The sequence below is a fragment of the Ciona intestinalis genome, chromosome 1 (genome assembly GCF_000224145.3).
Source record: "Ciona intestinalis chromosome 1, KH, whole genome shotgun sequence".
Classification (NCBI taxonomy): domain Eukaryota; kingdom Metazoa; phylum Chordata; class Ascidiacea; order Phlebobranchia; family Cionidae; genus Ciona; species Ciona intestinalis.
Window position 1 is genome coordinate 6975205 of NC_020166.2, and position 24782 is coordinate 6999986.

At 36.1% G+C, this 24782-nt stretch overlaps 3 protein-coding genes across 7 annotated transcripts in view; 2 read left to right on the forward strand and 1 right to left on the reverse strand.

The window, feature by feature from the left end:
- The first annotated feature begins 956 nt into the window (after positions 1–956).
- Positions 957–20992, forward strand: LOC100185138 (neuronal cell adhesion molecule). 3 transcript variants are annotated; one of them, XM_018813001.2, is made up of 28 exons: positions 957–1106; positions 1370–1381; positions 1676–1793; positions 4122–4232; positions 4885–5000; positions 5387–5538; positions 6424–6556; positions 7231–7342; positions 7430–7555; positions 7617–7816; positions 8016–8159; positions 8442–8589; positions 8691–8895; positions 9372–9552; positions 10015–10122; positions 10487–10690; positions 10867–10987; positions 11349–11530; positions 11903–12058; positions 12579–12722; positions 13075–13210; positions 13488–13639; positions 14321–14434; positions 14876–15043; positions 18484–18609; positions 19020–19092; positions 19557–19562; positions 20364–20992. In XM_018813001.2, exons 1-28 carry the CDS (start codon positions 1034–1036, stop codon positions 20656–20658), a joined length of 3816 nt encoding a protein of 1271 aa, XP_018668546.1. In that variant the 5' UTR covers positions 957–1033; the 3' UTR covers positions 20659–20992. The 3 variants fall into 3 exon arrangements, with proteins under 3 accessions (XP_018668546.1, XP_018668551.1, XP_009857441.1); XM_018813006.2 differs by lacking the exon at positions 19557–19562; XM_009859139.3 differs by lacking the exon at positions 1370–1381.
- LOC108949982 lies at positions 15866–18477 on the reverse strand. The gene is made up of 2 exons (XM_018814294.2): positions 17358–18477; positions 15866–17001 (listed from the first exon to the last, which is right to left on the reverse strand). Exons 1-2 carry the CDS (start codon positions 17659–17661, stop codon positions 16418–16420), a joined length of 888 nt encoding a protein of 295 aa, XP_018669839.1. The 5' UTR covers positions 17662–18477; the 3' UTR covers positions 15866–16417.
- A 1319-nt stretch (positions 20993–22311) lies between the features above and the next one.
- Positions 22312–24782, forward strand: part of LOC100178866 (inosine-5'-monophosphate dehydrogenase 2) — an 11324-nt gene continuing 8853 nt past the window's right edge. For 2 of the 3 annotated variants that reach the window (XM_026834582.1, XM_009864122.2), the window contains exons 1-6: positions 22350–22558; positions 23337–23438; positions 23639–23687; positions 23872–23973; positions 24217–24291; positions 24527–24598. In XM_026834582.1, the coding sequence (XP_026690383.1) occupies positions 22383–22558; positions 23337–23438; positions 23639–23687; positions 23872–23973; positions 24217–24291; positions 24527–24598 (576 nt within the window). In that variant the 5' untranslated portion in view covers positions 22350–22382. Of the gene's footprint in view, positions 22559–23336; positions 23439–23638; positions 23688–23871; positions 23974–24216; positions 24292–24526; positions 24599–24782 lie in introns of all 3 variants that reach the window. The other variant, XM_002121108.4, reaches the window with a different exon arrangement.

Below are 24782 nucleotides of genomic sequence, written 5' to 3' on the forward strand. Positions count from 1 at the left end.
AGTTGTGAAATGCAGACCGTTGATAAGGTTATATTTCATTTATTGTAACTCTATTGATGCTTGTAACCGAGCGGAACTATAATAATATGGTTTATTAGCACGTTCAATTTATCAATGGTTGTCAAAGGTAATTTTAACAAAATCAAACAATGTTTAGTTGGACAGATGTTGTTTGCAATCGTATTATTTGCGTTCGAATATGCGTTGCTTAAAATCTCCCTTGAGAATTAAATCAGGTTCTATAAATCTGAAGTAAATCAAACGTCTTGTAAATTTTGGACAGATGTTCGATATAAGAGTTAAACCCTAAAAGCTATTTTTATGCCTGAATAGGTTAATAGATGTTTTTAAATCGACATATAGGGTGTATGGATACGCCGATGATCCAAATCGATAGTGTGCTTGTGAAGTCTGAGCAGGCTTTACATTAGGGTGTATAATATCCCACATTTGGTCATTTTAAGAAGATTCCTCTATCGTAAATATTCCGTGTTTTATTTTTCGATATTCTAAAACGGATAAATTATTCATTTTAACTGACTGGCCGTCTAATCAATATTACATAAAACCTCCTCGCCTACTGGGAATTGAATACAAACCAATCTTTTTTCAACGATATTTGTACGGATAAATGGTAGACTCAGAAAAAGGATAAAGCAGCTAAAATATAAAGGGGTCTTGTAATGCGGGTGCCAAATTTAGCAGCAGTAACAGGACATACTATACAGCTGCTGGTGTATAGATGACACAGCACTATTTTGTAATATTCGTTTATAACCCTTTTCCACACTTCATTTTTGCCAACTTTTACTCACATACGACAAAACCATTCATTCTATACTTACTATTCGTTAAGGTTTAGGAAACAAATGTTAATTAGTAGGTTGGTCTAAGCCCCAAGGAGTCTCTTTTGTATAGTTTTTTTTCCGTTCTACAAATTGATCTATTTTTTACAGAGATTTCCATTTTGTATGACGTCATATTAACACTGAATTTCTGAAAATCTTTAAACTTTTTTATTGATTACGTCAAGATGACGTCAGTTTGGATATTAATTGTGACGTCACTTTTCGTTAGCATCTCGGCCCTTGATATACCACCTGAAGGTAAGACGTCGATGACGGCTTATATAACGTTAACAATCAAAATCGATAAAATATTCTTCAGCTATATGTTCAAATTTGTACCCACACCCAAATCAAAGTAAATGTTATACAAATTATAAGACGACCGGATTTGTTTAAACCACATGCCTTACAGAACAGCGTATTCCAATTATTTAAATGTGTATTAAGTTTTAAAATGTTTTGTTTTAGTTTAATCTGAGATACTTTTAATAATACCAATTATTTTTCACGCAATCTCACAGCCAAGGAACAACGTAAGTAATGATATTACCAAAGTTGTTTTGGGATATGACGAATATGTATCTGAATATACTAATTCCTAAAATGTCATATTCAAAAACGCCACGTGTCTCTATTCCTATAAAACAACAACTCGAGTAGTTGCCGGCACCACATAATAGAGATTATATTCCCTAATTGCCAATATAAATAAAATATTTTAACGTAGTCATTCTGTCCATTTTTATTTCACTATTTTCATTTACTTTATGATATGTATCATTCTTGTTTCGATAAACTTTGTAAATAGTTCAATATATTTGTTGAAGTGCCACGCCCACCCACGATCACCATCCAACCCGATGAGGTCACATACGCGATTCCACGCGTTTTGATTGTACTTCGATGCGCCGCGGTCGCCCAACCAGATGTTAAAAGCACAGGAGGGTAAGTACCGGTCGGGGCATTTTGCATGGTCAGTTCTATACACTAAGCATATGTATGTGTATTATTAAATGAAAAGATTATTCGTAAAATGAAACAGCGGTCTCAGCTTCGACAAGCTTTAAGGATGGAGGAGATTGGACACCTTCTTATTCTATTTTCTCGTCCCATTTGGTAATAAACAGGAACATTCAAGGAATTATAAAACCGTATCCTCAAGACTACATTAGATCGTTGATAATTGTTTAGTATATGTTCAGGATATTTGGATATTTTGTGCCAAAGGTGTCCCATGGTCCCCATCCTATTCTACGCCACGGGCTCACAAGCTATATGCATTTTAGGAACCAATGACGACATGATTAATAAACAGCACTGATAAATGTAAACCTATAATAGCAAATTTTAAATTCTCTGTCACTTCATTTTGTTGCTGTATTTTTTTTATTGCGGGTCTGTTATAAAATTACGGGTTCAGTACTTCGAGTTACAACCAGTGGTTGTTTTTGCGTCCATGCTGTGTGTAGGATTCTCGAGAGTATTTATATAACCCACGCTCCACAACACTTGGCCAAATTAAACTCATAAACTATTCTAACCCGTGAACCGCAACTGTAAGTAGCTTTGGTTCATTAAGCACTTAATGGTTGGAAACTTTACTAAACTTTGGTTCAAAATTTAACCAAGAAACCAAAGTGTAACGAAAACAACATATATTTAATTAAAATAATTAGTGTTCTGCTTCGGGGTAAACAGCGCCATAACCGCGACGTGGAATTCTATAGTAGGGTAGGAGAAGGTGGGACACCTTTTCATTCTGTTTTCTCGTCCCATTTGGTAGTAAACAAAAAACATTTAAACAATTAAAAACCGTATTGCTATGACTCATAGACCGTTGTTAATTGTTTAAAGCACGATCAGAATGTTTGGATATTATGTGCTAAAGATGTCCCATTTGCCCCCATCCTACTATATGGAAACGTTATTTCTTAATTCCAACTACTGGAGGTCATATACAAAATTACGATTTTCTTTTCAAGTATCCCTTGTTGATATATTGAGATAATTTGTTTGAACAACCTCGCTTGTCCGATTTAAGCAAATATTTTCATAGCATTGGTTCTCAATATTCTGTGAGGTTTGTTCCGTATTCGATATAAGCTTGGGTGTATATTAAAGCCTGGTCGTAAACCAAGGCACTTTTTAGCAAAGCGGAACCGTTAAATAACGTGTGTTTATTATTGTCTAAATTCCAAATACCCTTTTATATAAAGTGCAGATAAACATAAAATTACCACACCTGCAAAAATTAAGACTTAATCGGTTTGGCACACAAACAACAAGAGTGGCCGCAATATTGTTTTCTTTTCTAGATATTGGTTGCCGTGTACAACAAAAAACGCACAAATATATGCCTCAGGAGTTATTGACCGAACGTAATAGTGGCGAAAAAATGTTTTTTTAAATCATCACGATTAGTACCTCTTCAAAAATATAGTAGGGTGGGGGAAGATAGGACAATTTTTTAAGATTCAAATATCCTGATCGTGTTTTAAATAATTAACAACGGTCCATGGGAGTCGTGAGGATACAGTTTTATGATTCTTTAAATTTTCTGTGTTTACTACCAAATGGGACGAGAAAATAGATGGAAAAGGTGTTCCATCTTCCCCACCCTACTGTATAACTAAAAATTAATCCATTGCATCAGTAAAGAGTAGGGAATTAGCAACAAAACGACTGTCCTTAAACTTAAATCAAGGTACACGAGTAGAAAAATTTTAAAGCAAAAACGTGTCACCTAACCAAAGTTCAGAATAAGTAGGTATCAGTGGCATAGATAAAACCATAGTTTATTCTGATGTGGCTTCGGTGTTATGGATAAAACTTCCATATGAAACAGTGGTTGCTTTTTGAGGTTAAATTAATTTAATGGAAATTCGATTTTTCGCTGGCGCGTTTAAAGGGCTACAGTGGAAAATGAAGTATAGCTTACTGGTTTATGAAATTATGGTAAATTGCATTATAACTTTATAACAAGGCTTGGTTTGGGGTATTAGCCTCATATATTAGTACAATAAACGACAAATATGCGTTACCGGTTTGTGATATGATGAAACAGAATCAATCGATAACAAAGAGAAAACACCTTCCATACTATAAGAACTAGAAATCTGAAACGAATTAAACATCATTTATGTGATTTATAAAGTAAAAGACTAATTCACTATTTTTGTCGCGTCATCATATAACTGTATACGTGACGTCATTAAATACGAATATAAAATTTTATATGCGCGGCTTCGGAAAAAAGGTATTTATTATACGTAGATATTTATGGAAGAAAGATGGAAGTACTTTGGAAACTGTTGATAGTCCTTCCAATGACGGAACTGGCGTTAGCATTGTGATGTCACAAAAAGATGGAACCATTACCTTCAGGTATGTCATGTTATATTGCAATTATAAAGAATCTGTATGATTGATAGCTTATGTTCTTCGTCCATTAAATAGATATGCGTCATACTCTATGACGTCATTTCTTTGGCAAGTAATCAACAAATGGTTTCTAATCGATTTTATTTAATCGATATTTCCAATCTAAGCCAGAATACACGAGCCTGCAGTTTGATCGAAAATCAGCTTGAACAATTTAGTTTGCACTTGTTTTAAATTGTTAAACTTGAATTCTGTGCTTAAACTTCTTATACAGCAGCACATTAGGTGTTTATTTTGTTTACACTTGTATTGCTTATTATTAAAATTAACAACCCTTCAGCTGCATGGTGACCAATAACATTTTCGTCTCAAAAGGTTCCTTGCGTTTTAATAATACCCGCTAAATAATTCGTTTGTAAAAAAGTCAGACGTTCGTGTGGAAAATTAACTCGTAAATTTCGTAAATTTTAACTGCTCGCCTGCTAAAGGAATATCATTCAAATTTAATATGTTTTATACATTATTTTACTTTATAAAACAAAGTGCCATGATGGAAATGTATAGTCCCTATCTCTACTGTCTATACTTATAACATACAAACGCATTACGCATTGTGTTGGTGTGTCATTTCTAATACTACCACATTACTATACAGGGGAAGTGAAAATCTGCCGGAAGAAGAACTTCTTCAATATGAAGGCGTGTACCAATGTTTTGCATCTAATGACCTCGGAACAGCAATGACCAGATCCACAACTTTAAAAGCTGCAGGTATATTAATATGTTGTAGAAGTTAGCTAACCTAATATACCAGTTTGTAACGTTGTATTTAGCAATTCAAACTGCGTTTTAAATTTCACTTTACTGTACTGTGTACGTAAAATGTGTTAAAATTTTTATTAATTACCTATATAGTAGGGTGGAAAAAATGGGACACATTTTCATTTAATTTTCTCGTTCCATTTGGTAGAAAACAAAGAACATTCAAAGGAATATAAAATCGTATACCTAGAACTCTCAAAGATCGTTGTTAAACGTTAAAATACCGATGTTCCGGCTTCCCCTACCCTACTAGATATTACTAGCAGATTAAGCACCGATAAATGATCTTACAACGTGGAGATATTTATTTGTAACCATTTTATCATCGTTTAAAGCGACCGTATTCCTACTACCGGAAAACAAGATCATAGAAACACAAGTGGGCGCCCCACTTCAGATACCTTGCAGCTACAACAGCTCCGATGATAAGTTAATCACGTGGAAGTTTGAACCAGACACCGTTACATTGAACGAAAGAATATCTGAGGTAAAGCAATAATTTATCCGTCTCGTTGTCGTACTGGTTCGGTACAAAGAACTTTAGTATGCTGAAGTGATTTTACTGCGCTGTAGCATAGCGATAAGGACCTGCGTCAAGCCAGGAGGTTACGGTTTCGAGGCTCGGCAGCGTCACCGTTTTGTTCGTTAGTGTCCTTGGGCAAAGCAATTGAGAGCAATTGTTCAAACCCAGTGGAAACCTCTAAGCGGGCACGCAGTGTATGAAACACAACGTCTATGTTTTAACGACTGCCGTTATCCTGCATCGCGAAGATTGAAAACTTTAATTTTTTATAGAAGGTTGGGGGAAGATGGGACACGTTTTCATTCCATTTTCTCGTCCCATTAGGTAAACATAAAACATTCAAGAACTATAAAACCGTATCCTCACGACTCACATATACCGTTGTTAATTGTTTAAAACACGGTCAGGATATTTGGATATTCTGTACTAAAAGTGTCTCATCTTCCCCCACCCTACTATATTTAGGTTTATAATGAATGTAATTTATTTATTCATTCATTCCGACAAATAAATACATTAATTCATTCATAGGCCTAAATAAATGAATTACTGAATATACGAATAAAATTAACTTGTTTAACTTTGCGTGACGGGATAACAGTCGGTCTATTGGTCCTGATGACCGTCCTGTTACGTTCCTTGTTTGTTTTTACTCATACAGCTTATAATCGGTATGTTGGGCCGAATGTCAATGGCCTTTAAAGATCCGTGCTGTTCAATATATGACACAGTAGCATCATGAGCTATAAGACACATCACGCGTGCATTTACCTCTTGCCTTAAAAACACCATGGATGTGTTACCTTGAGCATGATGACGTTTGATTCATATATTATTTATGATCCTCAGTCGTCCGATGGAAGATTGATCTTCTCCAACGTCGAAGGAGGTGACGATGGACTCGTAGTCTACTGTATAATAAAAGATCGAATTACTAGGAGGTCTGCGGATGGTCCCCACCACACGTTCTACGTCGATGCATGTAAGACTTTACCGCTTGTTGCTAAATTTAGGGACAACACTGCACAACAGCTTGCCTAAGCATAATAGTCACTAAAGAGTACCTTAGAAGTTCATGAAATAAAATTATAAAGGTGTTTACCTTCGCGTGGCGGGGCAATGACAGTAGTTATAACGTGCACGTTCGGTTTCATACACCTCGTGCCCGCTTACGATTTACCACGTATGTAACTTCGTGGGTATTTTTTTGGGGTATTTTTAATATAGTAAGGTGGGGTAAATATAATTCACTTTCATTCTATTTCCTCGTCTCATTTGGTAGTAAACAAAGAATGTTTAAAGATTTATACAACTGTATCCTTATGACTTCTATAAATCGTTTTTTTTATTGTTTAAAACACGATCCGAATACTTGTACATTATGTGCTAAAGTTCTCCCCACCTCACCTCACAGTACTTATTAGGTAACTTCCTTCGTAAGTTCCTTGCGTCGCTTTTTTAAAGTAGGCTGAGTCAGAAAATTGGTTGAAGCCACAGACACTTGACTTTGCATTAAACGCATGAATATTTTATGGCGCCATATTGCTGCTGTAGCTTAGCCTTTGGGGATCTTTCATTTTAAATAGACCCGCATTATAACAATAGTCAACCCTGGAAGTTTAAGACTTCTAGTTATGTATTTTTTTTCTTTTTTAGCAAATCCTATGAACGACCAACCACCAGTGATTGTTTCTCCCGCTCCCCAAACCGAACCGCAAATCGTGCTCAAAGATGACACCTTTAGACTAAAATGCTCGGCCACGGGAAAGTAAGTAAAATAAACAAAGAAAACCTTCTCCAAAATAAAGCTTTACCAATATCCTCATGATGTTGAATCTTCTTTAATTACTGCCAGACCAACTCCAATCGTTCACTGGGAAAAGGTAAATGGAGTTTGGCCGACCGATCGTTACGTCATCGAAGATTTCGGACGAACCGTTACCATTAGCAACGCGACATATGACGACAGTTCCGATTACAGGTATACGCTGAAGTCATGACATGAATTTTGATGACGTCACATTAACGATTGCGATTTTCAGATGCACGGCTAGCAATAGTGCTGGGGAAGTCGCCGTAGATGAAAAAGTATTGATCCACGCGCGACCTTTCTTCTCCACCGGTGATAATACACCTCGTGACGTCATAAGATATCCAGGTGGCAACGTCACAATAAGATGTCAACCTGAGGGGATTCCCTCGCCCTCAATAGAATGGAGGGTCAATGGCGTTCCTATTGCAGGTGATGTAACTCTACTTTAAAACCTGAATGAACAACATGCTACTTTGAAATAACATTATTTGTAAGTTTCATGGTGTATACTCCTCTAGAACAAATTTCATTAATAAGGTGTAATTAAATATTTACTAATTTTTCATTTAATATGGCCGTTTATCGTTTTATTTAACATTTATTTATAAAACATTTTCATTTACAACAGACACTCCAAAAATGGATAATCGTGAAATCCACCCAACCAAAATTCGACTTTACAATCTGCAAATACCAGATTCTGCTGTCTACCAGTGCATTGCATCAAATCTATATGGGAGCATTATAAAACAAGCATATGTGAATGTGTTAGGTACCTACCTGTCTCAATAATTAAAATATAGTAGTTAGCTTTAGCATATTTAATTTTTTTTTAAATGCGTTTTGTATACTTATAGTATGTGACTGATTTAATGTTAAAATTTTGTGCAAACTTGCATTAAATAACGTTTATTGTTTGGCTAGTTTTTCAATACTGTGTTTCATGATAACACAAACATAATAAAACAACCTTCGCACACCTTTTTGCCAATGTTAGTGTCCATGTATGTATTATTCATTAACATTTCTCTTTTCATCTATGTTTCGTATACAGTTTCAAAGCCACTTGCGCTTTCCAATGATGTGGTGCAGTATGAACAAGTTGTGGGAAAATCTATTGAACTGAAGTGTCCTGTATTTGGATCACCCTCTCCTGACATCAAGTGGAAAAAAGATGGGGCCGATATTGCAATGAACGACAGGTTGTTTAGATGTATTTTTGCACAATACCTGGATAACTTTTTTACTAACATTATGGGAACGCGTTCAGTTTATTCCATAGTCTAATTCTGTCATTCTTCAGAATTTCACTTCGAAAAAATAAATATCTCCGAATACACGAAGCAACTTTTGATGATGCTGGTCCATACTCTTGTCTTGCTTGGAACGAATATGGAAGTTTATTATTAAACACCTCGTTGTCAGTTTTTGAACGAACCCGGATCCAGTCTGCTCACCCAACTCCTTACTTTGTAAAACGAGGCGATTCGGTGACCATGTCAGTTCAGGTCAATAAGGCTTTTGTTTAGGTTTCTACCTCATAATGTATTGTGAAATAGATATGAAATAAGCACCGGATTATTACTGTGATTTTACTAAGCTGGAATCTTTCAACTGTATAAACATCAGATCAGGGTCAGATTCGCGGATTTTATTATAAGTCAATGTAGTATAAACGAATATTTTATTTTATTTGCACATACTGTTTACCCTACATGCTTAGTTTCTAATTTCAAAGCTTCGCTTATTGAAAATCTGAAGCTGTATCTCCTTAAACATATATACTATTTTGCTTCGGCTCTTTTATCAGCGTGAAATTACACCAACATCACTGTATAATATTATGTTTATGAAAGCTGCATTTCTAGTTGGCAATGGCCTTAAAATAAAACCTTCTTTTTGACTAACACTGAAAGGTAATTTCTCACATAAATGCGGAAACATGAACTACACAAACTGTAACATTGCTCCACTGTTATTATAGATTACCACCGACACGGGAGTTGAGCCACGTTCAGTACATTGGTATAAATCCAACATTCCTGTTGGTCGAGGTGTCAATCACATTGTCGACAATGCAGAGTTCACAGATACTGGAAGTTACAAAGTTATGGTCAACACCACACTGGACCATGCTTCTGTTCATTTCACATTGGTTGTACAAGGTTACAATCCTATACTGCTTTAATAATTTATAGTGTATAAATTTTAAAATAACTCGCATAGTGAATGCCTGCAGACAGGACCGAACAGATTTAATGTGCGAAATTGCTGGTTATTTAAAGCATTTTTATTCTGGGCTGTTAATTTTATGAAGAATATTTTTTTATCCTCGCATGCCTGGGGAACATGGTTGTTGTGAGACAGATGACCTATTTCGTATACCTTGTGGCATTGTTGGTAATTACCAATAAATGACTTTTACAACAAATATTTCATCTTCCACACCATATGCGATTGTGTGTTTATCAGAATAATTAAATTATTTCATTCCTTAAAATGAATTGGTAAAAAATATTTTTAATTTTTTTTTACTTTGTGTGGCTGACAACTTGAAGCAATTGTTTTAAAGTTTAAAATATTTTAACTAATAATTGGTCCTGAAACATTTCTTATTCTGTCCATAGATGTCCCATTACCACCAATGGATTTCTCTGTAGAAGCTACAGGTGCAACTCCCTTAGATGTAAGATTTACATGGCAACCATCTGATAATAACTTTTCTCCAATAGAAGGTAGTTATGTGGTTGGTTGTATGATGTCTCTGTTTGTTATAACCAGTAAAAATTAAAGCCCTGTTTCCTTTATGATATTTTTTGTTATAACCAGTAAAAATCCAAGTCCTGTTCCCTTTTATGATATTTAAAACTGAGAAGTGTGAAATTTAAAACCTTTTATGAAATTTAAAACCAAGAAGTTTTAAATTTAGAAGTAACCAAGAAGGTGTAACCAAGAAATTTTAAATTTAAAGCATTTTTTGAAATTTAAAACTGAGATTTATAAAATTTAAAACTTTTTATGACATTTAAAACCAAGAAAAATAACAGTTTTAATTGTAACATGTCCAGTGCATGGTATAAAATCATTTTTTGTTTACAGAATATAAAATTGAGTATGAAGAAAATAATTACAGACCAGGAGAATGGTTCTTATTGGTTGATTCGATGTCACCTGATGTAATCTATTATGATGTCACACTATCACCGGGTTTGAATTACAAATTCAGAATGTGGGCTCGTAATTCTATTGGCTGGAGTGAGACACCGAGTGGAGAAAGCATGCGGTATACCACACCGGACGATGGTAAGATTTTGTTAAGTTTTGTAGAAATGTTAAGCAAACAGTTCAGATTTTTATGGATCTTCAAATTACTAAAATTTACTAAAAAATAACTTGTTTTCTACTTTTGTGACGTTTTTACTATTATGAATAAAACAGATAAAGTTTTTTTGGTTCCTCTTAAAAAAAACCTTTTTCAGCTCCCAGTGTAAACCCAGTAGGAGTATCAGGGGAGGGGAACACCCCAACTAACATGATTATCACCTGGCAACCCGTGGAACCAGTGAACTGTAACGGACCAGGTTTTGGTTACTATATCAAGTTAGTATAATCTTTTTTTATTTCATTGTATATTCACAAAAAAATCGGTCTAATCAAATTATATTAAAAAAACATGACAGGATTTGGTGAAAAAATGCTATTATGAATGTTAAAAAAAGATTATTTCTCAAGGGCTTATTATCAGTAATCAGTATAAGTCTGTATTTGGTAACATGTATAAAGTTACTATGGCTGCACTATGTTAAAAGTAATCCTAATTATCTTAGAAACTTGAATAGTAAATTTCATAACGAGAATTTGTTAATAAGCCGTAAAAATAAACAGGCATAAAAATCAGTGTAATATTACTCATATATCAATGTCACACAGTACGTGGTATAACTATGTTTATATACTCCAGGTACTGCCCAGTAAATGACTGCACGAACAGAACAGAAATTCCTGTTCCAGGCAGTGACGTAACATCATATGAAGTGAATGGTCTTCCAACATATACTCCATACAATATCAAGGTTGTCAGCTATAATTCTATTGGATCTGCAGCAGACCCAGCTGATGTCATTGGGTTTTCTGGAGAAGATTGTAAGTTTGAAATAATTGGTTTAGCGTTTGTATGCGTATTTGGATTGATTTGATATGTACCTGAAATAAGTGGTTTAATGAAAAATATATGTCACCTTGTTACAAATTTATAAATCATTTTTTTAGTAGCAATTAAAATGGTTAAGCTAAAAAAAGCTCTATAGTCTATTATACTATAACAACCACCAAAACAACCATTTGGTTCGAAAAAATCAAATTTGCCTTAACAAACTTTTTCCTTAAAAACTCAAAACTTTTTCGAAAATGACTAAAAATGTTGTTTATGCTATTACTGCCCACAAACCATATCCTTTATAGTTAAAACACAAAACGAGTTTAGTTCAATAATTGTTTTTCTAATTTTTTTGACAGCTCCCATGTCTGAACCAACTAATGTCATGGTCCAAACAATTGATGATGATGCAACAACAGTCATTGTGACATGGCAAAAGGTTGATGCTGACTCAGTACGTGGTAAAGTGTTAGGATACACTGTGTCTTTCCAACCTACTTCTGGCTATAATGATGGTGAGTTTGTGGTTGTTTTGGCCACAAGTGGCAGCAGTGAGTAGTATTAGGGAAATATCTGTCTAGATTTCTGCATTACACCTAATGCTTTATATCTTATAAATTATGTTTTTGATTGGTGGGTGTTTAACTTGTAGTGACTTTTTAACTTTCAGTCTTAAATGCTGCACTTATATATTCTTAATTTTTAAAATAATTTTTTATACAATTTTTTGGAAAATTTTTAATACAGTTTTTGCACTTAGTCTAATGGAAAGTGAATGGAAAGTGAATCAAATCTATAGTTTTGGATTCACACTCACTGTGCATTGTAACTTTATCTTAAAAGTAATGCCAAATTAAAACGTTTTTTTAAAAGAAACTGCAAAAACGATTGAAATGCAATATACAGTCGGGAGCATTTTAACTGAATGATGAAATGTGGTATAATTGTTCTTCTAATGAAACTTTCAATCATTCTCATCCAAGAACTTCTACACTTCTATGAATATTAAAATTAAATGAAAACATATTTTTACAGTAAATCAGAAAGTTGGTGACACCAACACAGCAAGAGTAACCGATCTTCAGCCAAACACACAATATACGTTCAGTGTTGCTGTCTTCAACAGTGTTTCATCTGGTCCAAATTCACTACCATATGACGTCATAACACCAGAAAGCAGTGAGTTAAATGCGAATGATCAAATCTATCTTTTTTCTATCTTGTCTTTTTGTTATTTTTTTATTCCTAGTGTGTTTTATTGACTTTCAATTCTCTATACTGTTTTAATTATTACTGCCTTTTTTTACAATTGAGATAAAGATAAATTAATAAGGTGGGGTAAGATTGGACATTTTTTATTCTGTTTTATTAGTGAACAAAGCATATTTACAGAGTTGTATAATAATAGCCCCCACTCTAAAAAGAGGGATGTTAACTTTGCTAAAACGATCGGGAAATATGGGATTTAAATGCTAACGTTATCCCATCTTACCCCACATATGTAAACTTTAATCTAACTCATACATTACAGCACCCGGTCCACCACATTTACTGCGTTCAGTCCAATCTTCTGATAAAACGATCCACCTCGCATGGTCAAGTCCTCGAAAACCAAACGGCGTCATTACTGGTTACGTCATGAGCTACGTATGCCTAAACGACACCACGTAAGTAGATGTAAAAAAAGAACATTTTGAACGAGTAAAAATCGCACTAAAAAAATTAACAAGTTAAAATCAGACTCAGTATTACCAAGTGGAATGCTAATATTTTGGAAAAATTTCTAACAAATAAAAGAAGATTTTAAGTAATATTAAACATTGTTTTCAATTATATAGCATTTAATTATTTAGTTAATACGTTTCTCACTGTATGTTAAAATACAATCAGTTTTCTAGTTTATTTTGTTAAAATATATATATTTTTCGTTACATGAAATTTCAGGGAACGTTTTGGACCCATCATGCTTGACGATACCTCTTACGTCATGACTCACTTACGTCCAAATCACTTATATGACATCACAGTTGGCGCTCGTACGTCAAAAGGCGTGGGTGAATTATCTAATGTTCTCATGTCGACGATGGCAGGCGAAGGTAAACTTTGTTACGTAACAATATAACTTTAATAATCAATTTAACATACGTGGCAACTCGTAAGCTGACAGGTGGTGTATGAAACAGAATACTCGTGTTATAACTGTCGTTTGTATGTCGTTTTCCGGCCACGCGAGAATAAAGCAAATTCATTCATTCATTCAATTTCTTTATTAAATTCTTCGAATGAGCCGAAGAAGAACGTGATAGGGTGGGGTAAGATGGGACATGTTTTGATCCTCCTTCTCGTCCAATTTGGTAGTAAACAAATAAGATTACAGCCTTGTGTAGCTCCGCGAATCTAAAAGAGCGTTGTTAATTGTTAAAAATACAATTATAAAATATAGGATTTATGTGCTAACGACGTCCTATCTTACCCCACAGTACTATAGTAGAGTGGGGGAAGATGGGACATCTTTAACACATAATATCCAAATAGCCTGGTCGTGTTTTAAACAATTGACAACGGTCTGTGGAAGTCGTGAAGATACGGTTTTATAATTCATTGAATTTTCTTTGTTTACTACCAAATGGAAAGAGAAAACTAAACGAAAAGGTGTCCCATCCTCCCCCACCCTACTATATATATATATTAAATTAAAGTATGAAATATTTGAAATGACCCTAAGTTTATAGTTATTTCCGCCATTGCAATGCTAAGTCGAATATTTTGTATCCCAGCCCCCAAACCTGCTACCTTCAACGTCACATCCGGTTTGTCGAACGCAAACGTCACGTGGTTCTCAGCCGAGGGGATTCCCGCTTCAAAATACTTTATTGAATATAAAAAATCAGGTGGGCATTGGTTGTATTTACTTTGATCGTAATACTGCTGTGTTTATTTTTTACCATCATAAGCAAAGTTCTCCGCTCTGCTTGGAAACCTAATGCTTATGTGTGCATCATATTTTAGCGGAGTTGTCACAAAACTCGCCTCTAGACCAGAGGTTCTGGTTCGAGGCTCAGCGGTGTCACCATTTTTGTCGCGTATTTGCTTGGGAAAGTCAATTGCAGTAACTTCTTCAACCCAGTAATCCCTTGTGGGTTATCTAAATTATCAGCCATACATTAAATAAGGAAAAAATATATTAAATAATCACCCACAATGTCACATACGTGGTAACTCAAAATGGAATAATGTGTGTAAAACAGAACTCCCGACGATTGCCTCACCACACTAGGATAATAAGTTACAAACATATTTAAACTCATTTTTGTATTTCGTTCTAATTTCAGATGAAGACAAATGGTCTACAGTTGGACCTTATGCGTCTGCTAAAACCGGCGAGGCAGTCTCCTTGGAAGGACTCGATCCCGGTACCCCATACTTGATCCGGATCGTCTCCGTTAACGATTATGACAACACAACGTCAGAATATATCATCGTAACCACATCCGGAACAGGTATTTGCTTTGTTTTGTAAGCAGTTTTTTAGTTTGGGAACTAGTTCTCAGGCAACCGATTAAGTGTTTGGGATACACAGTTTAGCGAGCAATTGAGATTTAGATTAGTGTTAATAATTGGTGTGCGTGCAGAACTGCATTGCCTGTGAATTTTGAGATCATGTGGTTACACAAGTTAACCATATTCGGTTAAAAAGTAAAAACGAGCTGAAACATCGCGATTATGAATCCCCACATACTAAAACAGTTTAAAAAGATTATGTACTGTATTCAAAATGACTTAGATCAATTGTTCATTTTAAAAATTAAAAATGTCTTGTCGCCCCCCTCCCCCCTGCAGTTTCAATGCGACTACTAGTCTACTATGCCATACTGTTGTTAAAGCCTCACACAGTGGCTGGGAATGTTATGGAAACAAAAGTCCAAAGTGATTCCCTGCTCACATACTAACATAGTTGGCATCTGGGGCAGCGGGATCGCTTTACCATACGTTGGTATAATGTTCATTGTTATTTCGCATTGTCTTTATGTGTTAAGAAACACAGGGCCTTTGACGTCAAAAACTAGCTTGACAACGTGTCTTTATCACATAACAGGCATTTAACCGCAAAACAACGCAGACGGATTAAACGAAATATAAGCGCATTATAAAGAATACCTAAAAATGAAAGCATCTGATTGCTCAGTGCATTAGTTATGACATCTTTTTGATCGGAGTTGCGTAATATTTAATTGTGTGTACGTCACAAAGGTGTTGTGTTAAGTCACACAGGAATTGACACGTTGTTGTCTCGCGAAGGTTCCAGTTACATAACTACGCCATTGTGGTACGTTTCATTTTACTTAGACACTTGAAAAAATGGAACACTTAGAAAACAGCAGCGAACGCTTCAACACAATTAGAACTTGCACCTTATTTCTGCGACGTCTCGAACAAAACACACACTGTGCAAATGAAAGATCAAAAATCTACGGTACAGCAGCCAAAAGTTGTACAAACAATGTCGATGGTATCAACAACATGTAAGCGTGCCCCGGGCAACTCCATGCACTCCGCTATGTTTGAAGTAAGCGCTTTGTTCGGCTGGTCTTGGCAATGCTGCATCTACTAAACAAACACGAATCGGTCGGCATGAGTTTCTTCCCCGAGATATCCTTTGAAACTTGTTGATCTGCATTCGCCGGGCTTCTGATCGGATTAAGTTCATTCCTATCTTTAAATAAGCTTATCAAGCTCTGCTTATACTTCGCGTCGGATGCCGACACTCAGATGGGTGTGGCCTTTCGTGAACCTGCCCGCTCCGACTACCGCTTCTACTTGACCTTTTACCTCGCCACCACTGCTCAATTGACCGGCTGTGACGAGGTATGACGTCACCGGTACGGTTCGACGCGAAATAGAGCTGTATCCTTGTTAAACCGCGCGATATCGGCACGACTCGGCGATACGTCACAGGTCCTCCGTAGTTCGAGACACTTCTCTTTCCAATTTGCTCTCAGCTCTTTAGTTTCGTTTTTTTCGTCCCGACACTGCTTGCACACCCGAATCTGAGCATTCCCTCCGCAGTGGTATTCCCCTCCACCCCTGGTCGGCACCCGTCTCACTTTATGTAGAAACACGCTTCCAATCCGTTTTACACCTACGTATGTGACACGGGGATTCTCGTAGAAGGCGCTGCAGCTCCGGGCGTTTGAATACAAGCGAAATAAACCAGAGTCTTGATGACTAGATGTGTTCCCATTACGTGACCCATGGCTTTCCACGAGGAAATATTTATCAAGCTGAATCACAATATCATCCCTAGAGAAGTCGTAAGCAATCAGGCGACTATCTGACCACGCTAAGTTAAGTTTCTTCCCATTTTCTAATGTCACGGACAGAACCACTTGGTCGCCTGATTTCAAGTGTGACGTATTGAATGCACCACGTGTCTCTTTGCCGGAGATGTTGAAGTGTGCTGTATATAAGAGCATAGAGCGTTAAGCACACAATAGAAACTTCAATTCGGTAAACCTACAAAGGAATTTAAACTATTGAATGAAAGCTACTTGCAGCAATGTACAACAGACGTTATGTCATTGCGACTGTATTTCGCTTGGGCGTCTTAGCAGATATGCTTTGTAAGGATAGCAAAAATTTCAATTCCCTGAATTTTTTAACACAAAATGGGTTTAAAGAGGTATTCCCATTTGCAGTAATTATTGTTTTAGTTGGTTATAAACGTCGTGAAAGTTCTTCCACGGTGGTAACGAATCACAAAAAGCAGAACAAAAATGTACGATTGTTGCAGATAGTTCATAATTATGTACTTACCATATACATTTGGATCACTCAAAGTTTCATTGCGACATGCCTTCACTGTATAATACATTCTTTGTCGATGCAAGCACAAATACCGCTTTTCTGATAAGTCCATAACAGCGATTCTCACTGTTTCTGGTTTACTCATATACTCCACACTTGTACCGTCAGCGCACATCGTCAAACTAATAAGTACAATTGAAAAGTAGAAGAAAAGCGAGCTATAGACCAATGCAATGTTTTTGATCTGTGCGCAAGTTGACTGGTATTTTATGCTGCCGCCCGTCCGGTTATTCCAACGGTGCAAGTAGCACATTGTCGCCACAGATAACTCATGGTCGCAGATTCCTCTGTAGCGGGTCGTCAATTCCTTTTCTTGGCAGCTTGCACGAAAATACAGTTTGTGATCGTCACAGTCCTAAACCCGGGTAACCACTCCAGTTTAGCAACGTCAATTTAAATAATTTTCACCCTGAAAACATCGCCGCTGAAACAAACTGAAAAACACGAAAGATAAGTTTCAGCTAAGTTGATGATCGCAAAGAACAACATTTCGAACACAAAATTGCTTTTACGAGAATGCCATGCGCTTATCTGCCTTACAGATTCTGTAATCGTAAACACGCGTGCTGAAAAGTAGGCACGACTGTTTGTGCTATTTAATTTCTTTCCGCATAAATCACTTCTAGCTACGGAAAGTTTCTGTATTACCGTTTAACGCAGACACCGCATTCGCAGCCATGAGCTAAATAAATAACGTGCTCCCCCGGTCTCGCTGTACAGAAAGCCGCAGCAGTAAGAGATACCAATCTGTAAAATAAACAGAAGCCCAGCGAAGCGTGCCCTATCTTCGCTCCAGTGGCCAGCTCTCCGGGATTGACCCGTAAAACGGTGATTAACTATACTTGTATGTAAATGCCTGCATATATATATACCTTCCTGGCAGCAAAGAACTCACACCAGTGTATATATTTACCAAGCGTTAAGAACAGATCTTTAGCCAAGCGCAGCAGAGATAGAGCAGGCCGAACTAGCAAAAGGTTTTCAATGTTTCCTACAAGTGGTTTTGATTACCGTCGGAATGTGAGGCGTACATTCCGACGCCTTGTGGCGTGGGAAATAACGGATATTTTTACAGGTGCATCTTCTGCCGGGATAACTGGACAGATTTGGTTTATTGTCCTTATAACTATCATCGTATTCTTGATTATCCTCATTATCATTGTATTTGTCTCACGTCGTCGAAAAGGTGGCAAATATTCAGGTAAATTTTCGCATTATTTTTTTAGTTATCTGAAAGCAACTTTTCTTTGTGCTGTAACGTGTAATTGTTAATCTCTCTAATCACCAAGTATTTTTTTTTCTGTATAACCGGTGTTTCAAGTAATATTTTCCGTTTCTCATCTAAACAGCGTAAAACCTGTTTAATGCCATTCCACATAATCTTAACACAGTTGTAGTCGTGCGACTGCTTTACCATTTTTTTACTAGCATTTTGACATTTCTCCCTGCGTTTTTTGCCAATTTTAATTTCCTATCTATTTTACAAAATTTAGAATATAGTTTTATCGTCATTGTCTTAAAAAAACGATGATATTTTTTGAAAACCCATAAAGGTATTAATACAAAGAATTGTTAGAATATTAGAAATAGCAAGTCTTATTTCTATTGCAGTTGCTGACAAGGAGGGTCAGCTAGTTGATCAGGAGTCGCAACCAAACAGATCCGAAGACATTGGGGAATATAAGTAAGTTATGTATATTAACGTATATGATATAATAATTATGTAGAAAACAACGATGTAATAATACGCTCCCTTTATGTGTATTTATTGAAAATTACTGACTGTATAAGTTTGACCCGCTAATTTCGTGCATAACTCTGGTCGTAGTTGCCTGCCAATTGAAAAATCCATGTACAGTTTATTTTGTAACACTGTAGTGTAGTGGTTGGAGCGCCGCCCTTAACCAGAGGATGTCTGGTGCCGGTCGCGTTGCTACCGCTGTGTATATATATATATATATACATACATAAATATAGTAGGGTGGGAGACTCTTTATTCTAGTTTCTCGTTCCATTTGGTATGCTAAGGGTGTCCCATCTTACCCCATTTTAATATAATAAGTATTCTTCTTTTTAAATGTTGCACTTAAGCATATGTTAATATTTATAATCAATTCTGTATTTATTTTGACTTCCAACACTTATCAGGAAAATGTAAGTAAATATTTAAATGTTATGGTTTTTCTTGGTCGTGCCGGTAAACCGCATGAACTTTGATCGATTTTCAAGAATTAATGCAAGATTAGGAACGTGCATGTTACTTGTGTTCGGATTATAAGATAAATCGCTATCTTGTTTATCTGTTATCTTTATCGGGAGCTCCGACTTCTTATTTTGCACGTTTTAGAATTTGTGGCTTTCGTCCTCGATTTTCAGTGAATTAGACAAGCTGATAGAACACGATTAAACCACACTTCGCCCGTTTTGTAAATTCTAATTTAAGTTTGCCTCCGTAGAAAAACATTCTTTTAAAGTTCCACGATCCGAATGCATTTTTGAAAATGCCACATCTTGCTGTGAACTTCCATGTAGCTTGCCCGGAGCGAAATCGTACGTGATAGCTTTACAACATAAAACAGCGAAGTAAAAGTCATCTCATGATAGGATCTGGGCTGATAGTTGCAGTCACACACATGCTCTTTTCAGTAGACACCGCTAAATTAAGCCTGTTGCCCTTCCGTTCCGTCGTGCATGTATATGTGAACTGCTGTAGTACTGTTACTGTCGTCTAGACCTTTAACACGATATGTTGTGTTGTGGTAATGGTTTTGTAACTAATGTAACTACCGAGCCTTGTGTTAATCATTTATGCACCATAAACGTATTTAGTGTTCTGGTTAGGTCAACCCATGGTAGGTTAATTACGGTCGAATAACTTAGTTACCTTGTTTACTGACCTTGTTAGGTTGCTGCATTATTTGTTTTGTGTAAACTCAACTTCCGTTTATATTTCAGCGACGATGACGAAGCTAAAAAGCCATTGAATAGCCCAACTTCGGTTTCGCCGCTCAACGGTAAAACTACGCCGTCTGACGGTCTACCCACCACCACACCTCTACGCACTAGAGGCGACAGTGTTGCGGGTGATTCGATTGATGCTTTCGGCGATGAAGAGGCGCGTGAATTCAACGAAGACGGTTCATTCATCGGGCAGTATGGTGCCCTTCAAGAAAGCAGCACAACCACCCCTGCAGCATCACCTGGCGACGTAAATCCGGCGATTAATCAACCACATGGTGACGCAGTGTGAACAATGTGGAACTATTGATCTACCATCTTAGATCAACGCCCGCTTTCCTTGTTTTAATTTAAACCGAACAAATACTTTCCCCCGCGCGATGCAGTTCGTACTATATCCGTGACGTCATCGCCTGAGGTCACTGTGACGTCATTGTAGCGCAGTATACTGGGGCGCCGGTTCAAATTTCTTCAAAACAAACAAGTTCCGCTTTTTTGCGAAAAAAATCCGTAAAACGGAAACGATTTTCGATGTATATGAAGCAAAAAATCCCCTAAACTGCAAAAGTTTATGAGTCGTGTGTTACATCGCTTGCACTGTTGTAGAATAAATCATTTGTACTTAACACCCGCTTGTACTTTCTGCTTAGCATGTCGTCGAATAGTCAACGATCTGCCTTTGCTTTATTCTTAAAATAATAAAACAACGTGTGTCAATATTTAGTTTAAGAATTTATGTATAAATGCTGCAATTTAACATTTTTAACCAAAACCCTATCTCATATAGGTTGTAGTTTTCTCTGTGTGACATTTTACAATGCGTGGAATGTAGAACGTAACCCATACACGTTCCAGTCTGCAACTATGGGACCGATATACATTGGATGACAGTTCACAATTCATGATAGCTGTTTTTTTTCTTGCGGTCGTGTTGTTCTAAAATTAGTTCTATTTTCACCGAATTCTCAAGATTTAAAAAAGTAATTCGAATTAGGCAGCAACATAACTCAAAGCAGAAGTAAAGACTGTACCAGTGGTTCAGAATACTGAGATTAGGTAATTAAAATCAACGGCTTAGTATTAATGATTAAATAGTTGTAACATAAATATTTAACATCTTAGTAAACCAAATCCCAAGGTGAGATCAATGAGTCTAATTTATAAAAAGTGACAGTTTAATTGTAACGTTTAAATAGTATAGCGATATTTTGCAGACTATTACGTTTTTTAACGTATAACTTATTTGAGGTATAGGCTACCCCTACCGTCTCTAAAATTTGTTATCCGTCTGAGCTCATAGGCAAGTGACGTAACAGTACGGATATTTTACCGAGGATTAGTAAAGAGCTGTGGCGAATAAGGAGTGGGAACTGCGATTAAAACGTTTTCAAATTCCATTTAGTGATTGCAAGCGTTCGGCGCCCGACGTTTCGTAGCAATCAACGCTTGTAATCGATTCCGTTCCCTGCACTTTGGCTAAGGGTGCCGCATGGTACATTAACTGCTTTACGGAGTCTTTATATAAACACGACCAATGAGAGGTACTAAGAAATGAAAGGTTTGTAGTATACATCACGTGTGACGTATGCATGTGTAGAGCGGCAGTTGTTGGATTCATTGACCGGTTGTAAATGATAAGAAATTTTAAGAAATGCAGCGGCGTGTACTAAACATCTTAGTTGTTAGGTTTTACGAAAGAGATTATTAAAGTGTTTCATTTGAGGTACATGTAATCGGGAATGCACAGTTTCAATATAGTGCAGGGTTAGCTAGATAACTAAATTTAGTCGAACGTCCCATCAGCTACAGATTTTATTCAGGAATTACTTTTGTGTGTGCACATAACTTACTTTATAAATGCAGCCATTGCTTGCTGTATGGATATGTACATGTACGTTCATGTATACCACTTACGTATTATGATATGTCCATATAATATGTTAGTTCACTATTTATCACCATAAATTGTGTAATGCTTCGTTTAGACATATGAGATAAAACTATCATAGTGTTAAAATGTTAAAACATGATTCACTTGATCTACCTTACGAGCCGGATGCTCCGAGCTCTTCGAGGGACCAAAATAATAACCGCGGGATGTCAGAAGAGATCTATGGAGATTATTTGACAACTTCTGCATCGTGGAGAATGAGGACTTTCTTTAATAAAGTTCTTAACCGTTCAAATTCAGAGTAAGACTTTTTTATTTAGTTGCTTACACGCAAAGAGATTACAACCCAAGATTGGTTTCATTTTACTTATACATATTGTCAACAATTTAATGCAGCAGCTATTGTAGCCAAGTAATGATAAGCCTATCGTGGGAGTATTCTACCAATTGCGCTTCGGCTGATAAAGGAAAAGTCCACACACGAGAAGGACGACAGCCAATGTACTGCAAATGACATTCGATTTAACCACGAGTCACGACTGCTCGTTTATCGACTGCGTTGGCACTACAGCACATAAAAGTCAGTTGCAGTGCTTTAGTGCTGCAAATAACATCATTTGCAGATAATAAGTGCCGAGATTTATCTCCTTTCTTCAGCTATGTCATGTCCACAGTTACAATGCGTTTGACCCCTGCGCGCTGCGGGTGCCACGAGTTTGCGATAAATAAAAGGCATTTCAGAATCAGTGAGGCGAAAAAAGCGAGGACCGTCATAACACCAGAACGAGCACGCGGTCCTAGTTGTCGCAGCTCCAGAGGTTATGTCAGTGCTTCAGTAGTTGCGCTTTCGCTAGGATACCAAATGTTTTATGACTTGAGCTGTTCAAACACATATTTATCCGTGTAAAGTGTAAATTAATAAGATATATTTGGCGTGTTCGTTTCGGTTATAGAAATAGGCCATGCAGAATTTTACACAATCACATTTTTTTGATCATTAGGCTTTTTAATTTTAGAAATATAGTACGAACGTGTTACGCACTCTAGCATCGTTATAACGTTGAAATTTTTGTTTCAAGCAAAATGGCCGAGTTTTTAATAAGCGGTGAGACCAGCTATGTACCAGAGGATGGATTAACTGCTGCACAACTACTAAACACTGGAGATGGACTGACTTACAAGTATGTATGCTTTATTTTATTAATATTTTAGTATTTATGTTTGTTATGGTATGCAAAAAACGTATGTATTACTAATCTGTATTCATTTATTTATGTGTTTACTGATACAGTTTTATAGCTGGTTAAACCAAATAGTTTATGGTTGAATTTTACGACCATGGTTTTAAAAGCTAACAACTAATAATTTGTTTATTCTGCAGTGACTTTCTTATTCTACCCGGCTTCATTGACTTCACTGCATCAGAAGTTGTAAGTTGTTTAAATAAAATAAACATGTATATTTCTGTATCCACTTCACCCTACTATACGTTCACATTTAAGGACCAGAAGAACAAAAGAATTTTTTTTTAAATGCGGCTTATTAGTTTAAGATTGTTGTTCTTACAAATTTGTATCTTTTCCCAAGTTGACATTTTTTTAAATTTTTCACCAGGATTTGACTTCAGCTTTGACAAAGAAAATTTCATTAAAGACTCCCTTGTTGTCGTCACCCATGGACACAGTTACTGAATCAGACATGGCAATTGGGATGGCTGTAAGTTAGAATTATATGAATATTCAAACACCTTTACTTTTCTGGCAAAAATATTATAAAAACGAAACAGGATGCACAGTTTTATGTCAAAAAAAGAGGAACAGATATTTTTTTGATATGATTAAAATAAAAATATTTAAAAGCCTTTCTTTTTTTTGCAAAAATTGTTTATAAGAACGACACAGAAAGCATAGTTTTATGTCAAAAAATGCCTTTATTCTAACTTACTGCATAATATTTTAGCTAATGGGAGGAATGGGTTTCATACATTACAACTGCACACCTGAGTTTCAAGCTGCTGAAGTTCGCAGAGTCAAGGTAATATCAGAACACTTTCACTCACCTAATTATTTTTGGTAAACCTTTATTTTATATATATATATATTGTTTAAAATTCAAGATTAGATATTTAAAATGTATAAACAGATTTTAGGAATTAGCTTGTGGCTTTTTTTCAAATTTCTACTACATTTGCATTGCAAGATATTTTCAAATGCATGAAAATTGAATTGCTTTTTCGATCTAAAGAACTTTTCCTCTTTTTTATTGGCAGAAATATGAACAAGGTTTCATCCAAAATCCTGTTACACTGGGACCGAAAGCGACAGTTAGAGATGTTACTGATGTGAGTTTTTAGTGAATACTCTATACAGAAATAACTGACCGTCTTTGTATTGCTTAAAGAAAACCGGTTGTTATTTTCATCTTTATTTCGTATGGTCGGCACGTTTTTTTGACGCTGGTCTAAAACTTATTTGGTTTATTTTTTGGTTAAGTTGCCGACTAAATTATGTGTATGAACCATTACA

Excerpts from the sequence above, each read along its gene's own strand:
- LOC100185138 (XM_018813001.2), top strand. The coding sequence starts at position 1,034 with ATGACGTCAGTTTGGATATTAATTGTGACGTCACTTTTCGTTAGCATC. Across the intron at positions 7,556-7,616 it reads GACGACAGTTCCGATTACAG|ATGCACGGCTAGCAATAGTG; the intron begins GTATACGCTGAA and ends TGCGATTTTCAG. Across the intron at positions 13,640-14,320 it reads GTCGACGATGGCAGGCGAAG|CCCCCAAACCTGCTACCTTC; the intron begins GTAAACTTTGTT and ends TTTGTATCCCAG.
- LOC108949982 (XM_018814294.2), bottom strand. The coding sequence starts at position 17,661 with ATGTGCTACTTGCACCGTTGGAATAACCGGACGGGCGGCAGCATAAAA. Across the intron at positions 17,002-17,357 it reads GAGTGATCCAAATGTATATG|CACACTTCAACATCTCCGGC; the intron begins GTAAGTACATAA and ends TCTTATATACAG.